The 17,366-nt window shown below is 37.9% G+C and overlaps 1 protein-coding gene across 3 annotated transcripts in view; it reads right to left on the bottom strand.

The window, feature by feature from the left end:
- Positions 1-17,366, bottom strand: part of LOC129775227 (ras-associated and pleckstrin homology domains-containing protein 1) — an 85,927-nt gene that overhangs the window by 22,137 nt on the left and 46,424 nt on the right. The window contains exon 1 of one of the 3 annotated variants that reach the window (XM_055779664.1): positions 15,067-15,502. The exons of 1 other annotated variant lie outside the window; for it this stretch is intronic. In XM_055779664.1, the coding sequence (XP_055635639.1) occupies positions 15,067-15,120 (54 nt within the window). In that variant the 5' untranslated portion in view covers positions 15,121-15,502. Of the gene's footprint in view, positions 1-2,156; positions 2,795-15,066; positions 15,503-17,366 lie in introns of those variants that run through there. One more of the 3 variants, XM_055779665.1, reaches the window with a different exon arrangement.

Below are 17,366 nucleotides of genomic sequence, written 5' to 3'. Positions count from 1 at the left end.
TTTTTTTCTATCTCATCTGTTTATTTTATTAGGCTCTTTAACTCATTGAACATTCAGCTGCAACAGAGCAGCCGAATTTATTCGTGTACATTTTTCATCTTACGATAATTTTGTTTGTATATTACACAGTAGCCATTTAGGCGTAAGAGTATTCCTATCTTATAGATACACGTGTTGTAAATTACACATTGTCGCATTTTTCGGCATAAGAATTATTACAATTTTTCGAATGTTAACAGTTAGACCATACACAGCGGGTAATATGGGGCTTCCATTGTTGTGTTATTAATAGCACCAATTACCGATGCAGCGACAGCATGTGAAGTGAGAAGCTGGGATCATCATCACATGATGATTGTTGCATGGACGTAGTAGCTAGAATAACACACAAAGATGGTCAATTGAGAGTTATGAGTTATCATTATCGTTCGCTTAGTAGCGGACACGTAACCAATTAGGCTTACAGTTCCCAGATTTATGAACAAGAACGAAGCAAGCTGTTGTCCAAGCTGCTGGAAATGTTAGTTCTTGAAGCACAATGAGATTCATGAGTTCTTTGGAGCAGTTTTTCTGCAGCAAAGGTCCTCTTTTGATGTCTAGGCCATCTATGGCTTTTATTACTTCATCTTCGGAAAATTGAATGAAAGGTAGATTAATGTTGCGTGAACGTGCGAGCAAAACAGTAGCTCTTTGGTACATGTGACGCTTTGCTGAACACGCCCCCAAAGGACATAGCAAACATGTTAGAGACATCGGGATTCGTATTAATCTGGAAAACATTGAAGGTTGCGCGTGACGTGAGAGAAAGTTCCCCGTTTCGTCACGAATATACAAAAGCGCAATGTATTCTGTTTAACGATCATGTTGATCCTCAACAGGTAGTTCTCGTAGGTGGTGGATAACAATGCGTATTCTACAATACTGTATTTCTACTGCTCGAAAATGCTCTCAATCCTGCTAAATACATTGTAAAGATGTCTCAGATCCAGTTAGCATTAGAAATTCCGATTTGAGTGTTGCTGCTACGAAAATAATAATAACCTTCATTTGACGTAGGATTACGTCTAACTGGAATACATGGGGAGTAAAATGGAAATCTAAACACAGAACATGCAGGAAAAATGAATGACTTCGAATGCTTATAACTCGAGCATTTCTCAATAGATCGGAAAGATGTTTTCATCAATTGATAGGAAATATTTCTACGCATCCATCACAATTAATAAAATATTATTTTTTTCCTGAGATAAACAATTCAATAACTGTAAAATGTGAAATGCGCTATCTAAACGCCCGACATAAAAAAGACATAAAAAACCAAAATGCCTGGGAAAATTGGCATTGCATGTGATCCCTTACATTACATGGCGGTTGTTCAAATTCTTTACTTACACAACAAACATGTTGAATTCAATTGAATTCGAAAATTGTTCCATTCAACCAATAATTTAATCAATACAAACAAATGTTTACTAAGCCAACGATAGTCCCACATCAGCCTTGCGGTTATATCATAGATATAACCCAGCGGTGCTCCTGTGGCCGAGTGGTTAGCATCAAAACTCAACATGTCGGGGGTTCGGGTTCGATTCCCGTTCTAGTCGGGGAAATTTTTCGTCAATCCGAAAATCCGCGTAAAAAAACAGAGTTAATTGGAAAATCCGCGTGAAAAACCTCGTGAAAAAAACCGCGTGAAAAAACTTGGGTTTACTAATAAAAATGATACTACGTTGAGACTGTGAAGTTCCTCTAGGAACGTTAGTGCCATATAAGAAAAGTAAGAATAACCAACCAATTTTTTGGTTGGAATTGTATTTTGGCGGCATCATTGTCCAAGTATTCATCCCGATTGCCCTCAACACATTTCTAAGCGCAACTAGAGATCGTGAATGATTCTGGATCCTAAGCGACAGAAGAAAGAATAGTTGAGTTATTCTCCTAACATTCATTTGACGGTGTGCTTGCTGCTAAGCCGGATATGCAAATGACTGTACTATCAATCTATACTTTAGATGCATGAGTTTCATATTAGAGATTGTGCGTAGTGCATACAAACAGTAAGAACAGTAAAAATCCATGAAAAACTTATTTATGATTTCTACGCTTATACCCTAATTATATAATTATCTATGTGTAGTAAAGCTGTAAACTCTCACTGAATGACGTTGTACGTAGTCAATGGAAATTGATTAATCAGTAAACCGGTAAACATTTTCAACACTCTGAGAATGTTTATTTATGGGTAAATAAACTCCTCTCTTTCACTGGTACCCATCTATCACACTATTCACGCCAAGAAAAGTATTTTTTCACAGTCTAGCATAATAAAATGTCACTGTTCAACTGCACCAGCAATGGGGAGGACAGTAGAGCTGAGTTGCATACGGACAACCCAGAAAAATCACAACTACTGACAAGCATCCCGAAAATCTTTCATTGAAAATCTCTAATTCGAAATGTCGAAAACCGCGAAGCATCACATACACCAGCCGTTCATTTTAACCACTATTAAAAAGCTTGTCTCGACGCTTCATTCCACTCAATATAAACTGCTACATAATACACGCAAACTGGAATGCACACATAATCTTTCACAAGTCCACCAATACCGTTGCAGTTCTAATGATTTCCCCGATCTAACCATCTGGTTTTTCATCCATAAGGCAGTGAATTTTCCGAACAGACTCGTACAAATTTCATCGTATGTGGAATGAAATTAACATTGAAACGTCTCGGAGCTTCCGTGCAGTAGTAATTTACTTTTTCACCATTCTCGCCCTTTGATGGCATGGAACAGCATCTCTTGATAAGTATGAATGAAAGCAGGCCACGAAACAGGCTAGCCTATATGCCCTCGCCGCCTGACGCGTTTAGAGCGCGTGGTTTGATTTAGAATAATCTTACGACACAGAGCCGATTCAAATAAACAGTGATTCGTGACCGGAATTGCCACCCCGTCGAATATGCAGCAGCGGCAGCGAGCGAAGTGAAGAGAAATATTTTTCTTTTTGAGTTTTCCCCTCATGCGATGCTCCTCAGTACCTTAAAGTGTTAACGTTTAACAATCTTTGTAGCCGCATCAGTATTTGCTGCGCGTGGAAGACACTACACTGTATGCAGTTAAATGATCAATGTTATCACTATATTGCGAATAATAGGAGGCGATCTGGCGTAGTGGTAACAACCATACCTCTCACGCAGAGATCACGAGTTCAATTCTCACTCCCGACATTCTTCCAAAAAATGGAAGTAAAAGTGACGAACCAGCCGAAATGTGTTGAAAGTCACTATAAAATAGAAAAAAAAAAAAAAATGCGAATAATATTTGGAATTAAATTCTCGCTCGGACAATTGCTTCCGGTATCTGTCCACATTACTTTCAACTGACCTGTCGAAGATTTATTTCCAACAAGAATGATTTTCACCTCTCGTGTGTATCATGAACCTATGTGTTCATGATGATGAGAGTGCATCGTTTTGTTTTTTTTTAATATTCCATCTGGGCACTCTATTCCTCCACTGATTCATTTTCACAACGGCACTTTTGTTAGGGAAACTTTAAAGCGCATGCGTTTGTTTCGAAATCGATATGTTCCAGAGCGAGGATTCGTCGTCGTTACACATGACAGACGTCTGAAATTTAGTATGGGTTAGCATTAGCCGCAGTACGTATAGCAGCAACGCATGCAGCAAATTGAATTATTTTACCATGTTCCTTAGTCCCCCTGTTGTTGATATAATTCCCAACAGAGGGAACTGAAACAAGGTGGCTGACAGACATTTTTTAATTAAAAAAAGTGTATTTAAAATTAAAAGCTATCTTTTTGTATTAGTGGATCCGCTTCTAGTGAGCCCACTAATTAAGAACTGGAGAACTCAGGGATGGGTCCCTGCTAAGCACAAAAGCACGCGATTCACTGTTTACATTGGATCAGATCAGCGCCAGCCGAGCAATTGTAATTGCATCTGATGAGCAAATTTGGCAAGTTTCCACAGATCTTTACATGAACACACGCCTATATCGAATAGTCATCTGAGCTGTTGGAATTCCGGATAACTTTTGGCCAGTATTGTATGGTTTCCTTCAGCCATATATGGAAAATATGGTTTTTCGAAATATCCTTAAATACCTTTTTAATATTCAACACCAACTTCAAAAATAACCTGCAGCCAATTTCGATCCATTATATGCACCGTACCAAATACACGAGGTTTACGTTCGTCAAAACAGCTTCGAATTCAGGGGCGAAATAAATAAATATAATACAGTCCGTAGTGGTTTAATTGGTTCCGCTTCGAAGTAGTTTCTCACAAATCGCTGCGTTGTTTTGTATGTACTTTTCATACAAAAAATACCAATCGAATTAAGTTGCAGCCCCAATATGACCTCTTTTTGTTTATTTTTTTATTTTTTGGTTCGCGTGTCCCGTTTTCAACCCTGAACTATTTGTTCAGCCTATTTATATTATTAATACTAAACATTTGCAAAAAAGTGGCTATCAAAACCAGTGATAAAATGTTTGAGTTAGCAAACTCGGTAAAAAAACAAGCAACGTGAATTTTTCAGTTTTTGTAGTTGCTTTAACAATTTTGTTTGATGTTTTAATGTTAAGTGCTACAAAAGATAAGAAGCTACTGTAAATGGATGAACAAATGATCTTTTATGCAGAAATCTTCATTAAAATGAGTATTTAAATAATGTTAAATAATTTGAGACAAATGTAATTGAACATATTTATAGTTTTAACCATGAATGCGTATCTGTAAATCCATTTTATTGTAATCAAGTGAAAAAAGGCTCTACAGTATCCAAAAATCAAATTCATTTCGCGAAACAGTACCATTTTGAGTAATAAGACACTGCTAAATGGCCAACAAAGCTTAAGTATTCGGAGTATGAACAAAACTGTATGAAAATAAATGTAAATTTCGAACTTAGATAATCAATATATAAATATAAATCAATAATTTTCAGTTGAAAAATATCCAAGAGATGAACACCATAAGTGTCCACTCGCACTCGCTTTTAAAATGCCAGTATAGTTCTTTCAATGAAAAAAACAAATCTTCATTCAAACGTTCGAGCGGAATGGTATACACCCAACAAAACGGAGGCTTTTCGAATGGCTAGTCTAGAGGGACCAACACAGGAGTGTCGGATGCAACTGGCTCCCTTCGGAACGTAATAAATATGGGTACTTACGTATTAGCATCGCAAGACCCGAATTCAATAGTTAGAAATTTTATTATCCGCATAGGCACTCAGTTAACTTTTGTATTGTTGTTTGCACTGTTTTGTTATTTTTTAGTGCTACGAAAATGCGTATTTGGGATTTGCTATATTTAAAAATAAACGCCACCGGAGCGCAACTTTCATTATGAATTTATTTTTCCATAATGAAATTTATTCTAGAGTCAATGTAATGGAGACGAAGTGTCCATCTATCGTTACTGAATGCCCGTACGAAAGCATAAAATTGCTATCCAATGAATTTTGGCTCCTGTGACACTAATACGTAATTACCGAAATAAGAATGGTTGCCACTTAAGAGTTTCGTTTTTCATTTTGAAATAAAACCAAAAAAAATCAAAAATCATGAATATGCCGTGAGTTGTTAGAAGCACACAACTCCGTCGAACGACGATTTCAAGTTCAAATTCAACAGTGGCATCATATCGGACACATTAACCGCTTCACTACTGTTCGTCTTTGAGCATTTTTGCCTGCCCGCAGTGGAAAGTACTACGTTTACTGAAGTGTTTTCAAGAACACTTGTGACCGCTCAACGTTGATGATTACACTTATAGCCCCTGTTCATACCCTTTAATTGTCAACAGTGAATGGATCACGAGAAGAACAATTGCATTCAGTTCGCTCAAAGTCAAACCACGTGTGACATCACGTGAAGACCGGAAAAAGGAAAGGCTTAGGTGTACACTGACTGAATGCTTAATCGTTCCTTCATTGACTATAGAATGTATTTTTTATACAATGTATGATGGTTTCCTAAAAAAATAATTAGCATACGCTAGTAGCGCACATGATCGCTGGTTGGGTCTCAGTCTTTTCCAGTTTCAAATGCATATGAAGAACGGTGCATACCCAGTTCATTGCAGGAAGTAACACTCATATTTGGAAAGCTGTCGAAGAGCTATGTCAGTCAGATCGGAAAAGGTAAACAATGATATTCTTATATATAGAACTGGAAACGCGTTAACAATCAAAACAGGCGACACCGGCAACCAAACGGAAGTGTATATATATATATATATATGTATATATTTTCTTCTGCCAGCAGCACTCTATAAATGTATACACGTATTTATACGTGCCACGAGGCTGATGTGTGACCGATAAAACAATCATAGGTAAAGCTTCCGTTTGAAAAAAAGCGGACATTTCCAATTACAAATCTTGCTGGAAGATATTTCACATGTTGACTATTTATTCTGCATAGACCGTTATTTTTCATGAACTTACATCGTTAATTTTATTTTGCAAATATAATTCTCGGAATGGATCCAACAGAAACAGAACAAATAGCCTTCTCGTCCAACTTTTCTCAGTCGTAACCTTAGGAAGCCTGAATGTAACTCCGTTTGTTGAAACTTCCAACCACGTATAACGCTTACATCAATGCTTGTTTTATTTGCTCAATCCACACACAGTGTTGTCATATATAAGAGCGAAGTAAATATAACATGGCATTCAAACTAGCACACAACAACCTACGGAGTTGCTGGCTCCTGACTGCTATTAGCCAAGTGGTGTTTAAGCTGTGCTGCTGTCGGGTAAGCTAAACATTTCGAACGAATTTCAAACGTAAACTCCCCAACAAACCACAACACAAAAATACCTGAAATTGCATCCAATTTCGAATATGCAGCAATTTTCATTGGAAGTTTATTTTTATACGATCCCACTGCGCTGCAGTCAAGTCTCGGGTGTTGAGTAAGAAAAAGTGATTCATGATGTGCTAGAACACGAATGATGTATACCAACTATCGATAGTTGCATTGTTGAGTTGATGTCGGACATAAAAATAAATTCATTTAGACTCGAATTAGGTTGAAGGGAATTTTATTCATGTGTCATCGTCTTCGTTTTAATCATTTTTGGAAAAGAAAAAAAAATCAGTGAACATTTCACGATATGCTTGTCATTCACGGCATATTTGAAAAAGTTCGACCCAAGGGTACTACCGTACCAAAACGTATATCCAACCGTGAGTTTCTGAAAATACTAAAATGGATTACTCGTATTCCAAGGAATTGAATAGAAATGTAGCATACACCTCTTCTCAATATGTAGGGGAAGTGGGTGTAAGACGGACATGTTAAGAAGAACTTCAATTGTATCTTTGAAAATTCATGTTTCCCAAAACATGAATGCAGTTTCTTACAATTCAATATACTGTTTTTCGAAATAATCGTCTAAATGTGTTTTTCAATGTTTTGTACTGAAATTAAAACAGACCAAAAAGTACAAAATTTTTTTCGATGCGAGTAATATGGACATGAAGGGAGGGAATATGGACAGGTTTGTAATATACGAAGCGTAGAAGTTTATCGTTCGTGCCGCACAAACTACATCCACACAAGGAATCATGCTGCATTTTTGGTTTTTGTTTCCCTTTTCAGTTTTGATCACTATTAATTGTCATAGAAAGGTTTAAATATTGTAGAATAGGTTCTCATGACCAAAAAAAATTGATATTCATAATGTAACTATACAAATCAACCACCTGTCCATCTTACCCCCATTAGCCTAATGGGGAATCGCTGGCCATTAGGCGAAGAATGATAATTGCCTCAGCTGTTTTGTAGTATTTTTCCTTTCCTGCTATAATATTCAGGTGCTTAAATCCCAAATATCATCAAATCTGATTTTTTTATAACCTCTCATAGCTTGGCATATTGACGTTTTTTGACAATTTTTTGGACGAAAGTAAATCACATTGAAACGTTCTGGAGCTTCAATGATAGCTTAGATTTTAGTGGCGTCAACGGAAAAGTTTTTCGAAAAACTATACAAATCAAATCTCTTTCATTAGATATTGTAAAATTTGATCATATTAGGCCCGACAAAAAAAACAATGAAAAAAGTGATTTTTTTGTAGAAAACCGGTTTAAAAGTTTTGTTGCCGCAGTTTAAAACGGTTGTAACTACATACATCAAAAATACATTGATGAACATTTTCGTATTGGAGTAATCTCTAGAGAATAAAATATAAATTTGGGCTAAACATCCCAAAATTTATCATGAAAGAATTATAAAAAAGAGAAAGAAATTAATGAGTTAAAGCTCTTGGAGATAATGATTAAATGCAGTAAAGGCATTGTTTCATTCCCGTTATTCTCGTTGTTTCGAATTGGTGATTCATATTCCATATCCTCTGGAATTCAAGTGCTGGCGAAAATCTGGGTTCGAAACACACGAAACATGTTACCAAAAAAATTCAGGTAAGAAAATATTGGTATTTTAGCCCAGCCCAATTGTATTTTCACATTCAGGAAAGCTTCAAAACTAGAATAGGTCTCATTTCTGTACCGGGGTGTAAGTTCAATGTTTCGAAAACGAGAGAGTGATACTGGACTGCAAGATTTTGAACGTTAAAACCTCCTTTCCGGCTGGACCGAGTGGTATGATAATCATTTCATTCGAAAGACAAAATGTCCACGAGTTATATGATTGTTAACTATTATCCCGAAGACTTGTTCCAATAGCTTCGAAATTGCCTTGAAAACAGATTATTGAAGCCGTATATAAACTAGCACACACTCTGGAAATCCATTCAGTTGATGCGGCGATATAAGATGAGGATGGTAGAACTCGGATACCTGTACATTATGCTCTTCTTTTCCAATTCAATTTTTTTTCAAAGTTTTCTGCCAATCTCATTTCGACCTCCAACATCTCTATCTCACGTTTGCCGTTTTTCAATTCCATTTCTGTTCTGCGGACCGAAAGGAGCGTTCAGCGAAAACCGAGGGATCGATGATAATTCTATACCGAAGGGTGCCATTGACTATGGATTTGATAGTGGAGAACACGATATGATATGGAGTAGTGGATATTATCGAAGTAGATATTATATTACATATCGAAGAAATCACATTCATGAAAGTAGCGTTATAAAATTATTTGTTTACGAATGTTGCAATCGATCGTCGTTAATGGGAAGCTGGAATCGTTGGGACTTATTTTTGCTGTGTAATTCCGAGGAGGAATCCATTCCTTCTCGAATGTTAATAATCCTGCTCCGGATCAACGACAATTCCAATTGTCGGGGCTTGGGGAGTGGGTATTATTTGCGCAGTGTGTTTCCGAGGATGAATCGATTCCCCCTTTCAGCTTTAATAATTCTTTTCCGGCTAAACGAAATGGTGATTATCATACTTTATTCGAAAGATGAAATGTTTAAGATTTATATGCTTGTTACTTATTTATTGCCAAGTCAACGCTAGTCCTACGCCTACCTTGCGGTTATATCAAAGATATAACCCACTTCTATTTTTTGCGAACCCGAAACAAGTTCCGAAATAACTGGCATGGGTTTAGAATTGATTAAACGATTTCGAAAAATTCTTATAGAAATTTCATGCTCCGAGCAGATAGATTCAGCAAAAATTAACAATTACTGTATCGATACAGCAAACCGTTACGTTGATCTGTACTCTTGATACAATATGACTACTGATATGCACAGAATTTTACTTCATGGCTATAGAATTATTCAAATCGCAATATTACCTATAGAAAGAGTGAGGATCAAGAGAAGAGTGATAAAATAATTAAATATGCCCAAGAACATTGCACTGGTACAAATAGTCGAGAAAATTCTAATCATAATATAGTCAATCATCTTCTTATCTCCACATATCCAATAATAAACAGTTATTTTGGAAAGGAGAAAAGTAATTGTAAATAACTTGCAGATGAAGCAATGTTTCTATTGAAGAAAACAATTGTTGAATCAGGAAAAGATGACGATGATTCTGATTACTGTTATGAAGAAGAAGAAGATAATCTAACACAATCATCTGTTAATTTCTATCTAAAGAGAATCTTTTATATTTATAGCAGTATTTCCTCAATTTAGGGGATCGTCCATAAACTGCGTGATCTTTTTTTCAATAGAGAGAACACCCAATGGGATTGCTTGTGATCAAAGATCATAAAACTATATATAAAGTACACATACAGCAAACACGTTCGGGGAACATTTTGCGAGATTGTCCTCTATCTCCGGTTTATTCAGCGACAAAGCGTGTACACTAGTTCTGTCAGTAGCTTCGTGGTCCCGGTGAGTCATCTTGATAAACCTTACAATATCGAAGAACTTCCGTGCTCTACGGTTCCGCTAAGGGAGAGTTTATTAGCCCCGATAGCGTTGACTACAAGATGCTCAAACAGCTGCTAGGGTAAACCACTCTTCTCTACGTCTTCAACGAACTCTGGTCAAAGCAGGGTTGGAGACATAGCACCGTAATATCCATACTCAAAATCGAGCAGTGCAGCAACACCGTTGAAGGCTACCACCCAATTTCCTGACCTTCTGTACATTCGAGGCTCTGGAGATAATGGCGACGGGACATCTGGCCATCTTCCTGTCCGAAAACTGAAACCAGATTACCGGTACTTCGCATTCCGGTCGAGTATGGGCACCAATTTATGTTTCTCGAACCTTGGGGAGGTGATAGCTAAAGCCGACAGGACGGAACACGAAACGGAACCCACTAGTTCTGATAACGCTGGCAGATTCAAGTGTAGAAGGCAAGTTACCATACGTTATCAAGAACATCGCCATAAATCGGACCTTCGAGGTCAAAATAGCAAAATTGACAATGCGTGTGACACGTTTCGTAGAGTTGTACATAATGACCAGGGATAGCATCTAGTGTTCGACTGACTGTTTTCACAAACACATAGATCGATTACATATAGCAGATGTCGATAGTTCCCAACACGTCTCTGATAGGAACATAGGATTATATTCCTTGGGCTTCAAGGGTATTCAAAAGGTGCTCTCTTGCTGCGTAATTATCCGTATATGCCAAACTGCGTGGTCGATGCCATTGTAAACGTTTCCATACTGACAGACATTGCTTTCAACAAGATTTATCCTGTGGAGATGCATATCTGGCGAGTAGTGGTTGGACATAAGTCTACTCTTTACACGAATGAAGTCACAACTTACGTCCAAACCTTAAACCACACTCTCGAAGAAACATTTAGGATAATTGGATGTAACCACCGCCCAAGACCTCCAATGTCACAATCGGTTTCTCAACTCAAGAGGGAACTATAATTGTCTTTCTTGGGACCCTGCTTTGCGGGGAGTTCACCTTCTAATTGCCAGGAATTGAGCAATGTGAGGGAATCCATACAAATATTATCTTAAAATATCTTTCAAGCAGTACCCTCATTTGCGACCTCACTCTTGTGAGCAAATAAGATGAGTGTGCTGGGCTTCATCAACCGAAGAGACTCTATCGAACTGAGGCGAAAAGATGAAATAATGGGCTGCAAGCTTGTTGGAAATCATCCCCAATGCGAAGTTGATTGCAGCCTGCTCAGCAACATAAACGGAACACGGTTCCTGCAGTTTATGGAAGGCGTAAGAATTTCCTTGAAAAGGTCCAGTGAATCCATTTACTTATTGGTACTTTTTATCAAAAATATGGGGTACGGTAATAGGTCGAAGCTGATCCGGAATCCCCAAAGATGCTTAGATCATCGACAGATCGTATTCAATTAAGAACTGAAGATGGTGAAGTGAGTACTGTCGGGAGTGAACTATAGATGACAAATATCTGACGATATATATTAGTGATAACTTCTCATAAATCGAGATTGTATGTTTGGACAAAGAATTTCTCCAAGAATGTCGATCACAATTGTGTTCGTAATTCAGCATTTCACAAGTATTCTGAGAGAAAATTAGCTACATTGTGAACAATCGGTGGTGGCTGGATTTCGCAATTAATGAGAGTGAAGAAGTTGCGAAGGAATATCTTCATACGCTATTCTCGTAACGATATTGTCACGCGCTGCCTGTGAGGTGCACTATGGTGTCAATTCCCTGAATCTAGCACAGGAGCAGTAAAAACTGGGCTGTAAGTTGCAAACTGAAGACGCCCCTCCAGCACCCAATCAACATATCTGTCTCAATAACCTACTATAAGTATGTTCCGAAGATCGTGCGATTATTGAGGATATCCGTCTCGATTGTGCGGTCTACGGTAAGAAATCGATGTACCGTTAAACCAAAGTCTCCAGTCGATGTTTGCTATCGAGGTAACCAAGTATTAAGATTTGCCACACGAACTAAAACAAATGTGACATTTGCAGGGAATTCGAATTGTTCTAGCATGGATTTCAGCGGGTAGTTCCCTTACACCCTTCGCGGAGGTAGGTACCGCAACAGAGTAGTCATGATTATGCAAAGGTTGATTACTCTTGAATCCTGCATCGTATAGATGGAACACGTAAAAATCCGGACACGAAAATCTTGTTTGGATTCCAAAAATATTTTTTATTATCCATAGTTCAATGTAACAGATATACATTAATAGGTATTATGATTAGTGTAAGACCATTGATCCTGACGAAAGTTTAGCTTTTCAGTTCACAACGGCAAATTGCTGGCCGGACAAGGAACTTTAGGTATAAAATTTCACAGAAATAAAATCGAAAACAGCCAAGCAGTACGTTCCGTCGTCCGTAGCCATATTAGGCCATATTTTGCTAATAAATTTTCGTGCAGTTTCCTCGAGCGCGTCTTTGCCTTCAAAATCTGATTGCATTTACTTTATGGAACAAAACAATCCCCGACTAGAACGGGAATCGAACCCCAAAACATCCGCGGCATGATATGTGTGATACACTAACCACTCGGCCACGGAAGATCATCAAAGTTTATTGCGCTATTCAACATTTAATACTTGTGATAATGCTAATATCGCTTGCTTTCCGAGAATAAAATCACGAGCACGAGTTGTTGTTTTTTTTTTATATTCTTTAAGGGCACTGATAAGAGACATTTCACTTTACACATGCATCGAAAAAACGACAAACAACTATGTAGTCGTTAGTAGCGAAACTTAAGCCGGGTTCAGACGGTGCGAGTAAACATACGAGTCGGTCTAGTCAGTTACTGCAGTGCAGCTACTCACACCGTGTGAACACATCATGCCAGCTAGTGTCATGTGTGATTCGGTGTGCGAGCTACTTCAAAGTTTTTTGAATTTACTCGCACTCGCATCCCTCAAAACGTCAAAAACAGATTTTAGCGCTCGAATCAGGGATGCCAAATCTTGACATTGTCTTTACATTTCTCTATTTTTAAGATATTTGAAAATATGCGAAGATATTTATAGACTTGAAAATTATTGGAAGAACAAATTAAACCCTCATAGTTTCTAAACGGAATCGTTATTATTTAGTTTTGCACGCTGACGGGGCACGTTTTTTAAAAATAGTTTTCTTGGGGATCTAAATATAAAATCATTATCGGGCACGATTTTAATTCAAAATTCACTCAAAACTTGCAAAAAAGTATTGTTCTAAGAAACAGAATACATATTCGATTTAGAAAAAGTAGATTTTCATTCATTATTTTAGTTTTTGAGGCGTATTAATTGCTCCTGCAAATCTACTAACATTTTTATTTCACAAATTGGTACACGAAGCTGCTGTCAAGGCGAAATAAATCAAATTTTGAAAAATCTTTTAGACTGCCATTTGGAGCACCACATACTTTCGGAATTATTTTAGCTATGGATGCTTTCGAGATTTTAAAAAATTTCGACAATAATCTGAACGATATTCCAGAAGAAAGGCACATCATTTCTAGTTTCACTCTTGTAGGTTTAGCATCCTTCATGAGTGTATCTTGGCGTTATATTTGTGGAGCAATTAAATCCAACAGTTTTCTCACTTTTTCAGGTGTTATTCTCAACACTGCTCTGTACTCTCGGAGATCATCATTGTAGAGTTACTTCAATATTGTATTTGTTGCTTCTTTTCTTTGCATCCAATTCCTGGCCCGAATCCTTTTTTCTTTCTGCTTTTTTCGGATAGTACCTTCAGTATAAAATAAATTCAGCACAAAGTATTTTTAAACACGGCCAGCGTGTGTTTCGCTATAAAATTGTGTAATGATAAATTCAACTGAAAACCTAAGATGAAAACTGCCAATAAAGAAGCCGATTTCGGATCAATCATCTGACAAATTCGGACCTGATTGCTGTTTCTGACTATTTGATGGACATTTGAAAAATCGCCTGGCATCTCTGGTAAACCCGTGTCGTGGTATCTGGTTTCTTGTCAGCAGCTCACATTGTGTGAACGGACAAGGCGAGTCAACCATTTGTCAAGCGAGTTCACCGGGTCAGTAGCTGCTCATTGTGAAGTCAGCTACTAGCAACGTATAAATGGGCCTTTAGTGTTATAAAAAGCAAACTGATAAGAAAGTTTGCTTTTTAAAACTTGTTTTTATACTTGCATTTTATACAACTTCAATCAGTCGTTTTCTCGATTGCAACCTGGAGCACAGCCTACCACCATTCGTTTTTGAATATTGTATATCCAACACACCTTATCGCAGCCAAGGCAGTAGACTGGAAGAAATGAATGAACTAAACTCACACATACGGTGGTGGTTTTATTCATTTTTTATCCTTTTTCCGCTCTTTGACAGAGATTTGAAGCAATGATGTGTACCAAAACACAGCATTTTATTTTCCAATGACAGTGAATTTGTGGCAACATACGGCGTTTTTTCAATTCAGCACACCACACCATACTCCTACACATTATTTTTTATTTCTCCACTTCGTCTGAGCATCTGTGCGTAAATGCTCAATACAGACACTATAACTGGAGAGGGAAAAAAGCATAGGGCACGAAATGAAGACACAAATTCGAATTAATTAAACCTCACTTTTTCTCCCATGGGGATATCAATGCGGTATTGGTTCGAGGCTTTATTCTAGAATTAACTTTCCTTCTTGCAATGAATGTAAAACGGTGTTTGGTACAATTAATAAAAAAAAACTCACGGATTCACAAGAGTACGTTGATGCTGAATCATAGTCGGACCAGCTGTAATCCATTCTCAAACGCCTACTACCCGCAAGTTGCTGTATAAACGTTGTTCAGATATTCCGAGGATCAGTGCCGTGCCCTCGTTCAAACTGCAGTATTCAATTTCATTACTCCCATCACTTCACTTCTTCTTCTTCTTTGTTTTGTAAGAGGCTTCAAACTTTGCAGCTCATTCGCCTCTAATCACTTCACCCAACCACAAAATCTGCTCTGTTAATATCGCTTTATGCGCTTTTCCACACTAGAAAACTCACTCAAGAAACAAATAAAATCGTAATTCCGATATGGTCAAATGTTCCAGCGAAGCACATTCACACTGGATCTCGTTCGAAAAGGAACAAGTCAAATACAGTATTTGCACAACAACGTCGTGTCCTAGACTGAACTGAACGGGAGAATTATACATTTCAAAGAACATAAAAATTTATTCCATATATGTATATATGCGAGATACACTTCACCACTGAGACACTGAGACACAAATACCATTCCGAGAGCAATCGACATCCATTGAAGTAAATGGAATAGCAGCGAGATTTAAATGTGTGCACCAATACCAGAGTAACTGTATGCTGTTTAAGATCGCATCAATGAGAGGCCACAATGCAATGTGCAGCCGACCGCTGTCGTCCAAATTGCATTAGAGATGCTTGACAACTTGTTTCGCAAATGTTTGCAGTTATTAGTACTACTGCATTGGTTTTACTCCCAATATTGATCCCACCTTCCTCCGATCCCTGGAAGTATTGCAATCAGAGAAAAAAAAATTGCACCGATGACTCATCGTTCTTCTCACATCCCCCTTGGGGATTTACGTGAATATATCATTTTTATACTCTCCCCATTATTCTGCGGCGCGAGTGACGCGGATAGCACAGTCTCTGGGACTATTCTGAATGTCATGTCACACTTTAGCTTTTATTTCATACACAAGTCGATATCAGAAAAGGACACGACTTTCAACCTCATCCCATGACAACTAGAGTCACGCCATCCACTTTGGGAAATCTGTGACTCGAGCCATGTCACATATTTAGACTGACCAAATTCACCAGGAATGTCCCACCTTAGCCGAAAAAATAAGATTTCAATATTTTTTGGAAAATGTTATTGAATGAATAAAACCAAGAATAAAATCAAACAAGCATCATTTTCTCCGACACATCGATTATAAGCCACACAAATGCAAACACTGCAACAAATGTTTCTCGGATCGGAGCAACTATGCGAAGCATCTCAAATTGCACCAACTAGATGGGGTGACACTTTACTGTCATTTTTGTAACAGACCTTTCGATACCAAACTGAGTATTTCAAGACACTTAGTTCACTGCAAATAGAAAACGGGAAGCACGTGAAAGAACTGAACAATTTTATGGCTTAGAAATCAGCGAGTAACCCAGAGAAACAAAAATAGCGGAAGCAATAAGATTAGAAGTGTATTTGTTACACGGGACCAACTCTTGGAATGGTCGACTATTATATTCAAGCGCGGGTGTTGACTATTTTATGTATAGAATAGCCACAATAGCGCAACCGATGAGACCTTCGTTTCTCAGTACAAAACATTGATAAAAATTCTTGCTTGGTGCACTTTGGATACTATCGGAATTAAACAATAAAACGAATATTGGCATCTGTTCAAAAAAAAAAAAAAAAAGACGGGTGGGTAATGTCAGGGACATAACCGGAGTGACGTAGGACTATACAAAGGGGACAGCTTTTGTTTAAATATATATTTCAAATATATTGTTTTATTTTCTTCTCCTACGTGAATACCTATCTATCTACCTGAAAAATGGATTAGTTTACTGTACTCTTTATGAATATGTTGATGGTTCTGAAAAGAACCTTTGGTGTTGTGTTTTTGTTATCACTCGATATTCCCATCTTGTTCGGTTAAACCTTCCTGTTTAGCTATTGCGTTTGCCACTCGCCATAGCTTTCACAGTTGGAAAATTTCTTCCCATCCAGCTTGTGACATATTGTTCAGTAAATTACACTTAATGCGACGTGCCGGAGAAACACTTTGCCACTCACTGAAACTAATTGTTGCCTTGATGAGCGCCGAACCGAAGCTGCTCTGTTCTTGATGCGGGTTTTCTGATTGTCGCGAGCAGCTTTGCAAGCCAACTCGAGCACTCCGACGGCCGAAACTCTATAATCGCTGTTAGGTATACTGGTGCTCCGGCACCAATCCGTTCGGCCTAGTTACCCTTGCGGAGCAATCAGTGAATGCGACCAACAGGGAACT

Source organism: Toxorhynchites rutilus, chromosome 3 (assembly GCF_029784135.1).
Source record: "Toxorhynchites rutilus septentrionalis strain SRP chromosome 3, ASM2978413v1, whole genome shotgun sequence".
In the NCBI taxonomy this organism is placed as follows: Eukaryota; Metazoa; Arthropoda; class Insecta; order Diptera; family Culicidae; genus Toxorhynchites; species Toxorhynchites rutilus.
The sequence above is the reverse complement of the archived record's forward strand: the minus strand, read 5'-3'. Positions and strand labels throughout refer to the sequence as shown.